Source organism: Garra rufa, chromosome 15 (assembly GCF_049309525.1).
Source record: "Garra rufa chromosome 15, GarRuf1.0, whole genome shotgun sequence".
Lineage (NCBI taxonomy): Eukaryota > Metazoa > Chordata > Actinopteri > Cypriniformes > Cyprinidae > Garra > Garra rufa.
The window spans coordinates 26237989-26253575 of record NC_133375.1 but is presented as its reverse complement, the minus strand read 5'-3'; the positions used below and the strand labels follow the sequence as shown (position 1 = coordinate 26253575).

Genomic DNA, 15587 nt, shown 5'->3' with positions numbered 1-15587 from the left:
TCAAGATGAATTTGACACAGGTTAACTCAAGTTGTTGTCATATTTTATTACCACTTTCAAAACTATAGCGAATACGTTTTGGTTTGACTGTATATACACATGTTTTAAATAAAAGCAGCTATAGCTGTTAGTTTCTAAGTGTGTTTTTCTAATCATTTTTACAACGTATGCTAGTCTCAATCGTCTTGTTTTGGTCATAAACAAAGCGGTTTATTTAAAGAAATTTTAAGGCAGAGAAAAATTCACCAAAGCAGTGAACTCAACAACCAAAGATTTACTTAACACAAGCAAAGATTATAATAATGTTTGAGTCAGAACAAAACTAAGTCTCATGACACTGAATCTCATGAATGAACTAAATAAAGTAGGACATTTTAATTGAGAACAAAATGAGCAAACGGGGTGTTAGATGAGGATCTACTGACAGACAAAGCTGCCTGTTGATCATTCTGTTTGACATGAGTCTTTGTCTTGTTAAATAAGGACAAACCCAACATAAGAATGTGTGAAATTACTCATAACAACAGAAAATGTAGACTTAATACTTTTGTTTTCCATAGCTTGATAAAAGTCAAACCTAGAAGTTGACAATGGAGTGAATAAAAAAATAGCCAACTAGAAAATGCTAGTTGTGTTAAAACCACATTTCTCATATCTTTTAGTAGATCTGTAGACATTAGGGACAGTATTATAAATATTGTGGTATTATGATGGTCACAAGACTATATGAAATGATAGGCCTTCAGGGCAAAAAGTGTAGTTTTTAAAATATATTTAAACCTTTAAATTTATAATTTAAACAAAACTATGCTTTGGCACAGTATCTGTCAAATGAACTTAAACCAAAAGGACAATATGTCTTGATCCTTTCATCAAGTCTATTTTCGTTTTGCGTTTCAAAGCAAAGCGCATACTTCGTTCAGGCAATCAGCTCGTGATCTGGTGTTTTCCGTGCCTCAGAACGGCTCAGTTCACAGTGAATGTAGTGAACTCATTTATTGCATGCGCCGTGAGTTTAGCGCACATTTGGAAATGCAACGGCCACCAGTTAAGCTTTATTTTCGAGGCAGATGATTACAGCATTTCAATAGGTTTGTAGTGAGATGCATTTTTGTAAGCCTGTTTTCACTGAAGCTGGAGTTTTCCCATCAACATAAAAACTCTACTGATGTTTCCATCAAAATGAAAGCTTAAAAGTGCAGTATGAATTGCCAACAGCGGTTCAAATGGGTAACGTTACAGTAGTCCAAATTCAAAATATCCCTTTGAACTGTAGAAATTAGGAAAGTATTGTAATTTCCCTACTGTAGCGTAAAGCAAAATAATATACCTGAAATATTAATTGTAGTTTATTTTACAGTGCATACAGTAATATTGCCATTACTGTCATAGGCATAAGAATATAAAATTGTTGCTATTATTATTTGTTTGGCTTCCTAAAACACCGGTGTGAATGTAATTTAGAAAATAAAAAGAGGGTTGAGTCCCCTTTAAAGTTCAGGTGCAAGTCAATTGACTGACTTTTTTCTGACGTAAGTTTTCTTAGTTAAGAACATGGGTTGGAGCTCTTAATTTTGAACTCTGCAAACAAAAAAATCCCATTAATTACCATAAAAGTGTAATTAAAGCCACACAAAAACAACAATCATTCTCCATTAAAAAAAAAAAAATTTTTTACATTTCATCAAAATTATTTTTATATAAGCACAATTCAAGAGAATGTCGACTAATATACAGAGCTTTTTTGTTTTTTTGAATATATTCATCAAATACACTAAAACTTGTAAAAACTCTTCTCTTTAAAAACTACGTACTAAAACTACAAAAAGACTATAATGTACACAGAGGTTGCATAAGTGCATTTATCCTGCAACCACAATCGCAGTTTAGTCTCAGCAAACAGCGGCTGATCAAATCATTGAACAAATGTTTTTGTTGAACAGAAGCAAAGATTCAAATCAATGTTATAAATCAAAATTGCCACTCCTAACAAATACTACAGTTAAACCATAATTACTATGCAAGAAGTGCAGTACGCTATCTGCCCTCAAGGAAAAGAAGAAATAAGTCTCAGATGAGAAAGAAAGAACTCAATTTATCTCCGCAAACAGAGGGCATACAGGTTTCTCTCCATTGGAAAGGAGGGCAAGAGAAACTAAATCCAAGAGGTGTGCATATTGGAGAAACAAAACATAGAAAGTGAGCAACACAAAAAGGGTGCAGTGTATTCTGCAGCCTCTTCCGCTCTCTCTCTCTGACTCTCTGCTTCGCTCTCCCACACAAGTTGATCCACAATCTGACTCTGCGCTGAATTTTAATCACAACCTCTCCTACACAGTGGCCCGATCATACATACAAAAACGAATCTCCACACCACACCAGCCACCTGCCTTAAAAACTACAGGAGATGCTGTACTGCAGTGCTCCACACTGATCCAATCCACCTAATGTTAATCTCCACACGCTCAAGCACGCATCTGTATGCATCGTGCGCTACGATGAGGCCGGCTCAAGTGCACACTACAGGCGTTAGCGATCAGAGGTGCAATGGAGAGGTCGATTCCTCAGCAATGCAGGGAGGGAGACAAACAACTTAACTGTCAGCAGCACAAGGAGTGGCCCACTACACTTCTGTACCATCTCTCTCTCTCTCTCTGGATTTGTATGGAGCGTGTTGACGCAGCACATGCTAGGAATGATATTGACAGTCTTGAGGCTACTGACAGCTTTGCTCACTGTGGAAATCTTTTCAGAGATTCCTTTTCCTCAAACACAATTTGAAATCATACAAGATATCAACAGCATCCATTTAAAGGGACAGTTTAGCCAAAAATAAACATCATCCCAAATTAACACGGTTGTGCACCACTGACAACTTAATTTTACTTTTTAAAATAATGATTCAAATCCAAAATGAGTTCCACAACGCAATTCATTCCAAAACGAGGTAGTAAAAAGAATATAGAACTGCAATTTAAATGTAGTTCAAATGTAAGGAGGTAGAATTCTAATAAATTGAATTTAAGGAAATGGATGAGACTAACTTTTAAGTAGAGAAGACTTTTAATAGATGCAGTAGATAGATAGTAGTGCTGGGCGGTTTGACCAAACATCTGCATCACATTTTTTTGGGATACTGGCGGTTTATCACATTTTTTTTTTCCTGACTGAGCCTTTATATGAATCAGAATGCATTAAACAGTTGCGGAATGCCGAATCACGATTCAAACATACATCCTACATGTATCATTTTGATATAAATTAAATTGTATATTTTCAAAATCTGAAGCAAAAAAAGAACGGTCTGACCTTCACTTTCTGAAATTACGCTCCATAAAACAAAACAAAAACAGTAGATGGGGTGAATGAGAATGCAAATTCACTTTCTGCCAGCAGGTGGCGCTTATGAAACAGCAGGATACAGCGCTTCTCGGTTACTTTTGTAAACAAAGTAGCTACGCTTTTAACCCTTAAATGTATACCTCGGATCTTTAGCAACCCGGGACGTCATTTACTACCCTCTCCCTCCATTTATTAAAGTTAGACATCAACATCCTTTAGTATTCTTCAATCTATTAATTATAAACAATGTAAGAAGAAAAAAATAAGAAAATGTAAAAGAATGTTTTCGGTTTAATTTTTTATAAAAAGTGTATAGGGTCGCCAGAGACCTGAGGTATGCAAATAAGCAAGTATATTTTTTAAGTGCATTACTCAATATATGCAATTCACTTTTTTCCTCGAGGTGGCACTGTTTAATAGTCAATAATGATGTTACGCGTAATTACCGCAGGCATAAAACAAAAGAATATCATCAGCAAAAATTAAACTGTTTGAATGGCAATACTGCAGAGCAATTACTGTATGCCATAAAATATAAATGTCACTCTCATTTGATGGTGGATGTGGTGAATAAGCTGCCAGCGATCAAACTATTGATTTTGAAGTCACTGAAAACAGTAGTTTTGCAAATATGGTTGATATCGCGAATATGATCAGATGCTGAATGTACTGTGAAAGTGCGCTCTGAGGATGATGGCATTGATAAAATCATCTGCTCATATTAACCCTTTCAATTTCAAAAGGTAATGAAATACGCTTTATTTTATTCTTCTGTAATTGTTCTTAAAATATCAAGAGAGTTTTTTGCTATTCCAGCAGTTAGAGATCCATCCGTGCTGGATATATAGGTCCAGGTCACTAAAGACCTGAATATGTATTAGTGATTGGCGTAACTTTCATGCAAGGGTTAAACTTTACATTAATATGTGTTATATAAAGGTAAGTTGAGAGGAAAATACTATCTAAACTTTTCTGACAGTCAGTTTCCCTCAGAAATTCATATAAACTCCCAACTTCCATTGTGAGCAGTAATTTTGCTCTGACTGCTACAGTATTTTCTCCTCTTTGCTTTGTTTTTTTTAGGTTCTTGGTCTTCAGTTATAGTCCATTTACAGTTGGTTTATTTGTCCGGTTAAAGAATTAGTTGTGTTATTAATAGTTTTCTAACCATTAGTAAGAAGTGTATGTGGTTAACATGGATCTCCTCTCAATTCAAGACACTGTCTATGTTGCTTAACCACTTGTACCGATATGCCGTGTGCACAATTAAAACTGGTTTACCGTTTAAACCGATATATCGCCCAGCGCTAATAAATGGATAGATTGACAGAGTGTGTACTTACAATCGCTTATTTCATTCCACATAATCTTAGCTAAAAGCTTATATTCCATTAAAATAAAGCTAAACTTCCTGAAACTTCCTTATTCTCCAGAAAACAATCACAGGCAGAGTCCAATCTCATTCAAAATCAAAAAAGTGATTACATTTGTGACAGATTTAGCACGCTAATTCAATCCCAGGATCCCATGACATTAGCCTGTCACTCTGCCAAAGGCCTAGCAGTAGGAGTCTGTCCAGATAAGAGTCTGTCGGCTTATGTAATGCTCAGGCTCGATGGCACAGCCAGCTGCCTGTCCGATGGCCTGGAAAGAGTCCTATTGTGACAGACTGTTGCACTCAATTTCAGTTTTGTAAAACAGACGGAGTGCGAACAGGAAAGATACCCTCTGAAAGGTGCTTTCTGTTCTTTGGTTCCGTATTTATAAAATCATTAGTTCTGCACCAATATTACTAGTGTAACGGACGTGCTGTTAAAATACTAGTGCATGATGTAAAACAACTCAAAAAGTATGTGTAGTTCGAATCTTCATCCAGTGTCAGTGAATATTACAGTACTTGCTTTAGAGGATAGTTCACTCAGAAATTCTGTCAGCATCTATACACCCTCATGTTGTTCCAATCCTGTATGGCTTTCTTCAGTGGGACATGAAAGAATTTGAGGAAAGTTTTACCTGCCCATACAATTAAAGTCAATGGGGTTCAATGTGAACACGAATTTTGGAACGACATGATGGAACATAAGTGACAGAATTTGTGATCTATTCCTTTCAAATATATTGATTGCTAGCACACGCACCAACATACAGTTTTAAAAACTGTTTTTGCATGCAAACACACTTTCTCAATTGACAGTTTTCCAAACAGCCAGCATGGAGGCTGTGGAAACTCTTTTCTACAGTAGATCCTCAGCTATGCAGTAAAAGAGCCCTCAGGCCTGTACTTACTGTCTCTGCAGAGAGCTCCCCAAACTGGTAGCGGCGCCGTCTCTTTCTCGTTCCCTGTCTCGGTCCCTCTCTCGCTCTGTGGCATTGGCTCCAGCTGACAGGCTTTGGCCAAGCCTCATGTGCGTGTTGGCATTGATGCGCCGGTCCCGTGGTGGCACGGGTGGAGGTGGGGGCGGGGGAGCCGGAGCTGGGATGGGTATCGGGATGGGCCCGCTGTTGTGACTCTGATTGGCGTAGATGTTAGTGGAGGTTGAAGCGTTGGAAGTAGGTGGCTGGACGGGGTGGATGGCAGGTGGAGGAGGGGGTGGGCAGGGCTGTCGGTCCAACCTCAGGTCTTTGTTCTCCTGGCTGAGGCGGTCCAGTTGCACTTCAAGCTCCTCAATGCGCCGCCGTTGAGTTTCCAGAAGCTTCTGTTGGCTCTCGATAATGTTGTTGAGCTCCAGCAGGTACTCCACTGCCCGGTTAGGGCTCTCCGGGCTGCCCTGCCCAGCATCCATGCTGATGGACACCTGCGTGACAGTCACCGTCTGCCGGGACAAGCTTCTGAGATTACCCCGTAAGAAGAAGCTCTCCCCCCCACGTGGAGCGGGTGGGGGGGAGAGATGGAAATGTGTTGGAGTTAGAGTTGGACAACCAGGGTAAAATAGTCAGTGGTCTTAATCTGAGATTCCCTCAGAGTTAAATTCAGCATTTGAAGTCAGAGTACTGGGAAACAATGAGAAAATTCCATATTGGGAATTGATATTTAAAATCAAGGGATGATGATAATGTTAATGAGTAGTTTTTTTTTTTTGTCTGTTTGTTTACGATTGGTGTGAGCATGTGTTTGTGTGCATCGCTATTCTTCTGTCAAGCATGCCATTTTTCCACTGCCACCAAGGAATCATGGAACGGAGATCAAAGCCAGTTTGCAGAAATTAACTTCATCAGTCATTCAGCCAGATATTACTCTCATTAGGAAATAAAAATGAACAAAAAACTAATCTGTGACAGAGTCACAAAACATTCCCAGTACCTCAAGTCCAAGGTAAGGATGTAACACAAAAAGCCAAGTCAGCAAATATCCATTGTACAGGAAGGAAAGCCGATTTCCTTTACGTCCATTTCTCTGGTGTGCATCCTCTTCCGTTTCTCTTTCAAATGTGGAGCTGAAGCACTGCAGCTGTTTTCTGACTGTCTATTCATGACTCATATTCCAGACTGAAGTGTTCGGGAGACATTTTCGTCAGGAGTCATTCTATTCCAGAGGCGATCAAGATGGAAAGGTAGAGAGAGAGAGGGACCAAAGTTCTTCTGATAAATCCACCGCAATACTAAATTGGCTTCAGGGAGGTGTGCGCATGTCTTTCAGAACAACCCAGCTCCCCCTTCTCTCTTCTTTGCACCCTCATTACAAAACCAAGATCTCTTCATTCAAGCCATTGATATTGCTCATCATCATGCATCTTAAGACACGGAATCAAATTTCCCACGCATGATGCATTTCAACTCATTGTAAAGTCTGTTCAACGCAATATTGGTTATTTCACAACACACCATTTATTTGCACCTTCATTTCATTATTTCTGAACCCTAGTGTAAAATAATGACATCTATCATTAATGTTTCATGCACCCATTTGTCGTTTACTCACGAGCGGTTTCACATTTATTGCCCAGACAGTCCTTGAAGACAATCGCGCATCTCCAACGCGTACAGCTGCGCGATAATGAGGCGATGTGTAGAATGCGTCCCAAAGCGATGACATCAAAGTCGATTAGATCTCCAAATTCGACGTTCCAACGTCAAAAAAAATTAGGATTTTTATGAGTTTAAACCGAGCAAATGATTATTGATCTTCTGCTGCGGTTGATCGCAACGCGTTCCTCCCGATCACCTAAAACAAAACAGAGAGGAAATACAATCCTTGCAGCAGGATGTCCACTGCCTGTCGAGTTTTATGTCGCTTTGTGTAATCAGCGCAAAGGCGCTCAGGTCCCGAAACAGCTGAGACGCGCAATACAGCGTCCGCGTGCTCGTCCACACAGTGTCAAGCCAATGCGCGCCAGATCATTAAATAACACCCATGCTGATGGAGCACAGCTGTCACTATCATTTTTAAGACAATTTATGGAGACTGCGTTGCATGACAACTCATTAAACTACCCAAAACGGTTGTGTCTCCCAGTATGTGACAGATGTCAAGACGTAGCCTATTGATGCCAGTGACTAAGGATGTTCGTTCATGAATGAACCGCTCACATGTTGAACAGACATGCATTCCCTTCTGATGCTCCCTGGACAGCCCTGCACCTGCCGCCCCTCGCCGCCATTCGGTTTCACCGCAGTGTCCACATGTGTCTCGATCGCTAGTTTCGCAGCATGTCGATGATGCTCAGCGCCTCTCGCCGTAGTAAAGGGTGATGCAGGGGTTAAGTTCATTTGAGTGAGTCAGAGAGAATATATTTTTCTTTTCAATCGAGGCTCTGACGTTAGTCCGAGCGTGTAGCGCTAGAGGAACATGCCGGGGAAACTGTGTCCCTGTGGTCGGCCATTTTGGAACGCGGTAACATTCGTTTCGACGGGAGAGTGGCTCCTTGCGCTGAGCCAAAATGAGTGCAGTTTCTCTCCCTCTCTTTCTTTCTCTCTCGCTCTCTCTTTCTCTCGCTCTCTCCTATACACACACACACACACACACACACACACACACACACACACACACACACACACACACACACACACACACACACACACACACACACACACACCTCAAGACTCAAACCGAAGGCTGTGTGGTGCATTTAATCTGCAGAAAACGCAAGCCAGCATAGATTTACACTCTGAGGCAATGGTGCTCATTCAGTGCAGTCCAAATTTAAATTTCAGCCAGCAACAGGTAGCCTACATTAATATAAAATCAGACTTTGCACGGTTAATGCGAGCTTAAAATGACGATAGTGCCCAATATGAATATTTCATTTGGTGGTATAATTTTCTACTGCAGCAAAACCACGGACAAGTAGCTTTCGGCTTTTACAGCAATTTTAGGATGTTCCATGTGCTGAATCACTCTCATGCTCTCACTGCTTTCAGCACCCACATTAAACCATCCATTTTTTTCTTACTTCCACCCACACGTCCTGCCCTCTCTTTCTCTCTGTGTGTGCCTTAGTCACAGCTGAACTGTGTGTGAGTGAAAGGGATGTGCTAAGCACATGCAAGAAAAGGAGACCACTAGTATGTTGTGCTTTACTTTATCATTAGGGCTTAATGTATCTGTTTAATAACAGTAACGAATGCTACGTTAAGGGTAGAATTATGCTTCCGTCAACAGTTGAATCCACTGGTACAATGAACTTGTGCTAGCTAGGGTGTGTCTCAATCATTATCCTATTTCAGTAGTCAAGGGAGGCAGTTATTTCAAAGACTGTTCCACTGTCAAAGTCATTCCAGTGATAAATTCCCACAAAAACTAGTAAGCATGATGGTCAAAAATGCTCGGTAGGCAGCTGACTGGTTTTTGAAACACAAGCGACTCTGAGCTGATTTCTGGGTCCAGGATTAATCTTTACCCATGGCATTCTGCGTCACTGGTTCATCAGCTCACTCCAGATGCCCTCTTCTTAAAGTTCATGGAAAACGTGTTCACGCGTGAGAGTCTGCGCTCTGCACGGGCGAATTGGGCACGCTTTGCTCATATAGAGCATACTGATATCCACTGTTTATGTAAGAGGTGCATGCGGAGGAGAAAAGAGTTGCGGAGAGAGAGAGAAAAAACGATGGATGGAGAGAAATCCATTTAATTTCTTACTCTCCCACACAGAAGCCTAATTATTCAACTGCATAATTCTCTGTGCATTTTTGATTAATCTTCATTGTAAAAACTATCTGTCTATCCATCTATCTATATCATACTAAATATTATCTGTGTATTTGTCTGTCCATCTATCCACCTGTCATATATCTATCTATACAGTATGTAGTGTATATACTATATAGTATCTATACTGCACCTATCTATACTCTATCTATCTATCTATACAGTATAAACAGTGTAAAATATTATCTATGTATCTATCTATCTATCTATCTATATCTATCTAACATACTATATAGTATCTATGTATTCGTCTAGCTAAGTTCTTTAGTCTCTATCATCTATTTCTATCATCTATTATCAGTCTCTATCTATCCATCTATATATCTATATACAGTATATACAGTGTATTTACTATATAATATCTATCTATAGTATATACACTGTATATACTATATAGTATCTATCTATCTATCTATCTATCTATCTATCAGTCTCTCTATATATAATGTATTATATAGTATCTACTTCATGTATTTGTCTATCTTTCTATAACGTAATATAGTATCTATGTATTTGTCTAGCTATATCTGTCCATCTATCTATCTATTTATCTATAACATATAGTATCTATGTATTCGTCTAGCTAAGTTCTTTAGTCTCTATCATCTATTTTCAGTCTCTATCTGTCCATCTATATATCTATATACAGTATATACAGTGTATTTACTATATAATATCTTTCTATCTATATACAGTATACTATTTAATATCTATCTAGTATATACACTGTTTATACTTTATAGTATCTATCTATCTATCTGTCTGTCTGTCTGTCTGTCTGTCTGTCTATCTATCATCTATAACATACTATATAGTATCTATGTATTCGTCTAGCTAAGTTCTTTAGTCTCTATCATCTATTTTCAGTCTCTATCTATCTATCCATCTATACAGTATATACAGTGTATTTACTATATAATATCTTTCTATATACAATATACTATATAATATCTATCTATAGTATATTGTATATACTATCTATCTATCTATCTATCTATCTATCTATCTATCTATCTATCTATCTATGCAATCTCGTTTCTCTGTACTTTCACCCTCTCTTTCGCTATTCCTTTTCTTTTCATCCCCTTACATCTCTCGTTCCTGTTTTTTTTTTTATCTCTGTTGCGCTCTTTTATGTCTGTGACACCAGTCATAAAAAGAAAGCTGGAGAACATTGTGAAGATCTGAGCTTCAAAACTACTGTCTTGTTTTCAACCCTCCCCATCTCTTCCTCTCTCTCCCCACAGGGCAACCACAGCGTTTGTTCTCTCACATTGAGCTTTCTATTCCTTCTTAAATGCTTTAGGAACATTTCCTATTCTTTAACTATTCATTCACAAGGAGCAGCGTGTTATATAAGGAGCTTCATCAACATGTCACATCGGTTTTACAGTTGATCTGATATTTGCTCTGCAGAGCTGTGGTGGCTTTATGTGGTCTGGTCCTATCGTTGTCTCGTTCTGACAGTGACATTAGCGCTTAGATAGCAATGGCCGTGCTCCATTAAACAAAGGGCAGGAGGGAGGATTCGACATGGACCAATTGGTTTGTAAAACTAATAAAGTCACATTGCAACACCCCATAGTGTCTGCCAAAACTATAAATGTACATTTTATCTTTTGTGCTTACAGAACTGACGGCTACCATTAACATCTGGATGGAAAGAGATGAGAGAACAAGTGTGTGTTTTCTTCAAGGCTGATGGAATCATAATGCAGAGCCTCAAACATTCACTAGAGACAAAAATGAGCTGTGAACTTTTACAAATCCTTCAAAATGAGATTAGGGACTAGTAGAACACCTAAAGTTTCATTGAACAAAATATTAGCAAAATGGGAAGAAAATGTTGTGAGATGTTAAAGAACAAAGACACTAAAAAAGCCTGGCTGCATATTAATATGCATAATTCTCTACTATATAGTAGGTGAAAATAGTATGAGAAATGTCTGAATTCATAGTATTTATAAAACAGTAAGCATAAAAGAACACAGATGATCTACTGTGACTTCCAGTGAGATTCTGAAGTGCAAATTGAATGGACGCTTCATACTATCCCATGAGGCCATGGGAGAGGAGCTGTGAAAAGCAGTGAAGCGACACAACTGATGCTGTAGGTCATACGACAATGACAATATGACGGATGTAGTACATCCAAGTTACACTAATACTACACACATTCATACTTTTACTTTATGACCGCAAAGCCCACATACAAAAATAGTACCTACTAAGAAAGTATGTGATTTTGGATGCAGCCCATTAACCAGTTAGGGATATGCTAATAAAGGCTGAACTGGCCATTTTAGCTTCTGGAATCTACTGTGCTGTGTATTTTAAAAGATATTTTTATTATTGACACTGAAAATGTATTTTTAATCAGGCACTGATTAAGGCATGCTAAGCAGCTAACTCCTTTAAGCTACAAATAGCAAATGGAAATAGGACATGAATTTACGATGGACTACAAAAACATCCTCATTTCTTAGGTCCACCACCTGCCACTGACACACATACAATATCCAGGCCAACTGCATAATACGCAACGTATCAGAGACGCTGTAATATACAGCCCTTGTGTACACGCCTCGCACTTATCGCCGATTATACTTCATATGTGAGTGACACAAACCCTCCTCGTCTCATCTGAAGCAGCCTGTAGCTTGCTGATTAAAAAGGTCAACATGACATTTCCCTGGTGCTCAACATCCAGCCCCCTTCTGCTTCCCTGAGCAGCACACATGCACGCCCCAGCAACGTGTCGGTTTCTCAGGCGTACGTTACATGCGCTCCCAGACTAAAAATAAAGATGTCGTGATCTCTCAGATACATATTATTGACTCTTAGTCAGCTGAGAGATGTTTAAATCGGGGGATTAAAAAATAAGCTTTTCAAAAATGGCCAAATTCAAAATGTTATCTGAGTTTTGAGCCCCATATGCTGGGGCAAAATAGAAGGAGGAAGGATGAGGCACAGCAGCCCCTGTTCGCCCTCCCGTTTCATAGTTAACATGGTGTAGGCCATAGTGTATAATTAGTGGGAGCAATTAGAATAGAGAGATAGAGCGAGAGCGAAGCCTTCTACTGTTATTCCCACAGGCCTGCTCGCACTCTAAAGTGAAAAGAGTGATAATCATAGTTTCAAATGTATTTTGATGAATGCTAGTATGTGCTTTTGGAGCAAGACTTTTCTTTTCAAGAAAAAATAACACATTTGCTCCAATTCATGCAAGTAATGTTCATTAACATGAAGTACTGAACCTTTGATCATCCACATTTTTTCCCCCCACAACCTAGTGTGGTACCTACTGTAGATGTTTAGCAGTTTACACAACATAAGCAGGGTGTTTAATAAGATATTTTATCTTTCATGGACCATTTTAGTATGTACTGCAGTGAGGTAAGAAATAAAGTGCCCTTTTTCACGTTTTGTTATGCTGCAGCCTTACATTAAACTGCTTAAAAAAACATTTCACATCAATCTACACTCCATACACCATGGAAAACAAAAAAGCAGATTTGTGACAACTTTGCAATTTATTAAAAAATAAATCACTGAAATAAGTACATTGCATAAGTACTCATACCCTTAACTCAGTCCTTAGTTGAAACACCTTTACAGACTCTGTCTTTTTGGTACGATACAACAAGCTTTGCACATCTGCATTTGGCAATTATCTGCCATTCTTCTCCTCACTTCTTTACCTTTTAAGCTCTGTCAGCCTGGATAGCTAGCAGACATTTTCAGGTTTCTGAAAAAATGTTTGATTGGGTTCAGCCCAGGCTCTGGCTGGGCCACTCAAGGACATTAACAGAGTTGTCTATAAGCCACTCTTGCTGTGTGCTTCAGGGTCATTGTCCTGTTGGAAGGTGAACTTTCTGCCCAGTCTGAGGTTCTGAATGCTCTGGACTAGGTTTTCATTAAGGCTATCTCTGTATTTTGCTGTGTTAAGTTTTTCTTCTACTCTGACAAGTCCCTCAGTCCCTGTTGCTGAAATACAGCTCCACAGCATGAGGCTGCTACTTCCATACTTTACTTTTGGGATGCTACTGTGCAGGTGATGAGCAGTGCTTGCTTTCCTCTAAACATGATACTTGGAATTGAGGTTCATCAGACCAAAAATCTTGTTTCTTACAGTCTGAAACCTCTTTAGGTGCTTTTTTGCAAATACCAAGTGGGTTTTCATGTGCTTTTACTGAGGAGATGATTGAGTTTGGCCACACCGCCAAAAAAGACTCCTTCTGTAAGTTTCTCCCATCTGCATACAGTATATGATCATGGAGCTCAACTAGAGTGACCATTAGCTTCATGGTCACCAGTCTAACCAAGGAATTTACCACAGGATAACTCCACTCGAAGTGTAGTAATATCTACAAGTGATATGAATGCTCCTGAGCTAAATTTCAAGTGTTCCAAAAAGTGTATGAATACTTATGCAATGGAATCATTTAAGTGTTTTATTTCTAATAAACTTGCAACGTTGTTACAAACCTGTTTTCTGCTTTGTCATTATGGTGTATAGAGTGTAGATTCATGTGGAAATTTAAAGCAGTTTAACATAACAAAAAGTGAAAAAAATGACTATGAATACTTTCACAAGGCACTGTAAATATCCAAGATGGTGGACACAGAATATAAATACAGTATATTTTATGTAACATTATTGTTAAAAGAGTTCATTTTAATTAATATATTTGTATGATGTATGCTTAGCAACATATGCTAATACCACACTGTGGGCTAATCATGTGTGGACTCATCATGTGAGGAGCACTATTTGTGAAAAAGTTTGTTGTTAAAAGTTAATATCTGTGTAGTGTGCTCCAATTCAGTTTATTTTGTTTGTGAGGGGTTGTTTGCAAATAACACAGAGCTTTTCCTGTTGTTTTTCCATATAAACGTGCTAGATGGATGTGTTGAGAGTTAAAAAGTCAGAATTGCGTGATATAAACTTGCAATTGCGAGTTTTAAAATCACAATTCTGACTTTTTTTCTCTCAAATGCAAGTTTATATCTCACAATTCTGGCTTTTTTTTATGCAATTCTGACTTTTTTTCTCTGAATCTTGAGATATAAACTCAAAAATGTAAGTTATATAGTCCAATTTTAGGGAAAAAGGAGACTGATATGTTCTCAAAAAGTTTATATCTCACAATTCTGACATAACTCACAATTGACCCTTTGCAAACAGCTTGATTGACGAAGATATGACCAATCATAATGCAGAATCCGCCATTTTGTCCGACAAACAAATCAGGTAGGAGAGTAAATTAAATGGTGGACTAACTTGAAAAATTGTGTGCATTGAAGTCTTTCCACATTTAAAATGAAATATATTCTGATAGTTATTATTGTTTATTGTGTGCTTTAAATAAAAAAGGCGATCGGTTCACATGTATTTATTGTAAGAATTTTTAAAAAGTAAAAAAAAAATTAGAGAAGTAACTGTTGTCAGTTTCCTCTTTCTTCCATGGTGTATTTTTCACTTCATGAGAACATGATGTGTAGTGTAAATTGATGTGTAGTGTAGTGGAATTGTTTGTCGGACATAACAGTAACTAAGAAGGGCAGGTTTTTGTGAAGGGTTAGTTGTGAGTTTATCTAAATTCTAAGATAAAAGTCAAAATTGCGAGTCTTTATCATGCAATTCTGAGAAAAAAAAGTTTAAAATTGCGAGATGTAAACTTTTTTTTTATTTTATTCAGTGGCAGAAATGGGCTTTCATAGTATACATCATTTTCTTCTGAGGTTAAAATAAGGCTACATTTACATTAATCCGGATACATTTGAAAACGGAGTTTTCATTTTAAAACGCTCTCCGTCCACACTAGCGTTTCCAAGCGTTTTCCAAAAGTTTCTCATCCACACTGAAACGTAGGAAAACATCAAATTCGCCTTACTGCGCATGCGTAAAGCCTCCAAAATTATACAGACGTAATAAGTTTTCACGCAATTCTTCTAGCGGGATAATTTACGGAAATATCTCATCATCCACTGACACTTCTATATCGCGCTCATTCATATTTTGTCTGAAAAGCAGTTGTCGTCATGTTTTGCAGGACAGCAACTGTGAGTAAATTTTCCGTCATCATTTTAGGACTGT

At 38.3% G+C, this 15587-nt stretch overlaps 1 protein-coding gene across 2 annotated transcripts in view; it reads right to left on the bottom strand.

Annotated features, from left to right (window-relative positions):
- iqsec2a (IQ motif and Sec7 domain ArfGEF 2a) overlaps nucleotides 1–8163 on the bottom strand; it is a 104662-nt gene extending 96499 nt beyond the window's left edge. For both annotated transcript variants that reach the window (XM_073819264.1, XM_073819267.1), the window contains exon 1: nucleotides 5629–8163. In XM_073819264.1, coding sequence (XP_073675365.1) covers nucleotides 5629–6125 — 497 coding nt within the window. In that variant the 5' untranslated portion in view covers nucleotides 6126–8163. The remainder of the gene's footprint in view (nucleotides 1–5628) is intronic.
- Between the last annotated feature and the right edge of the window lie 7424 nt (nucleotides 8164–15587).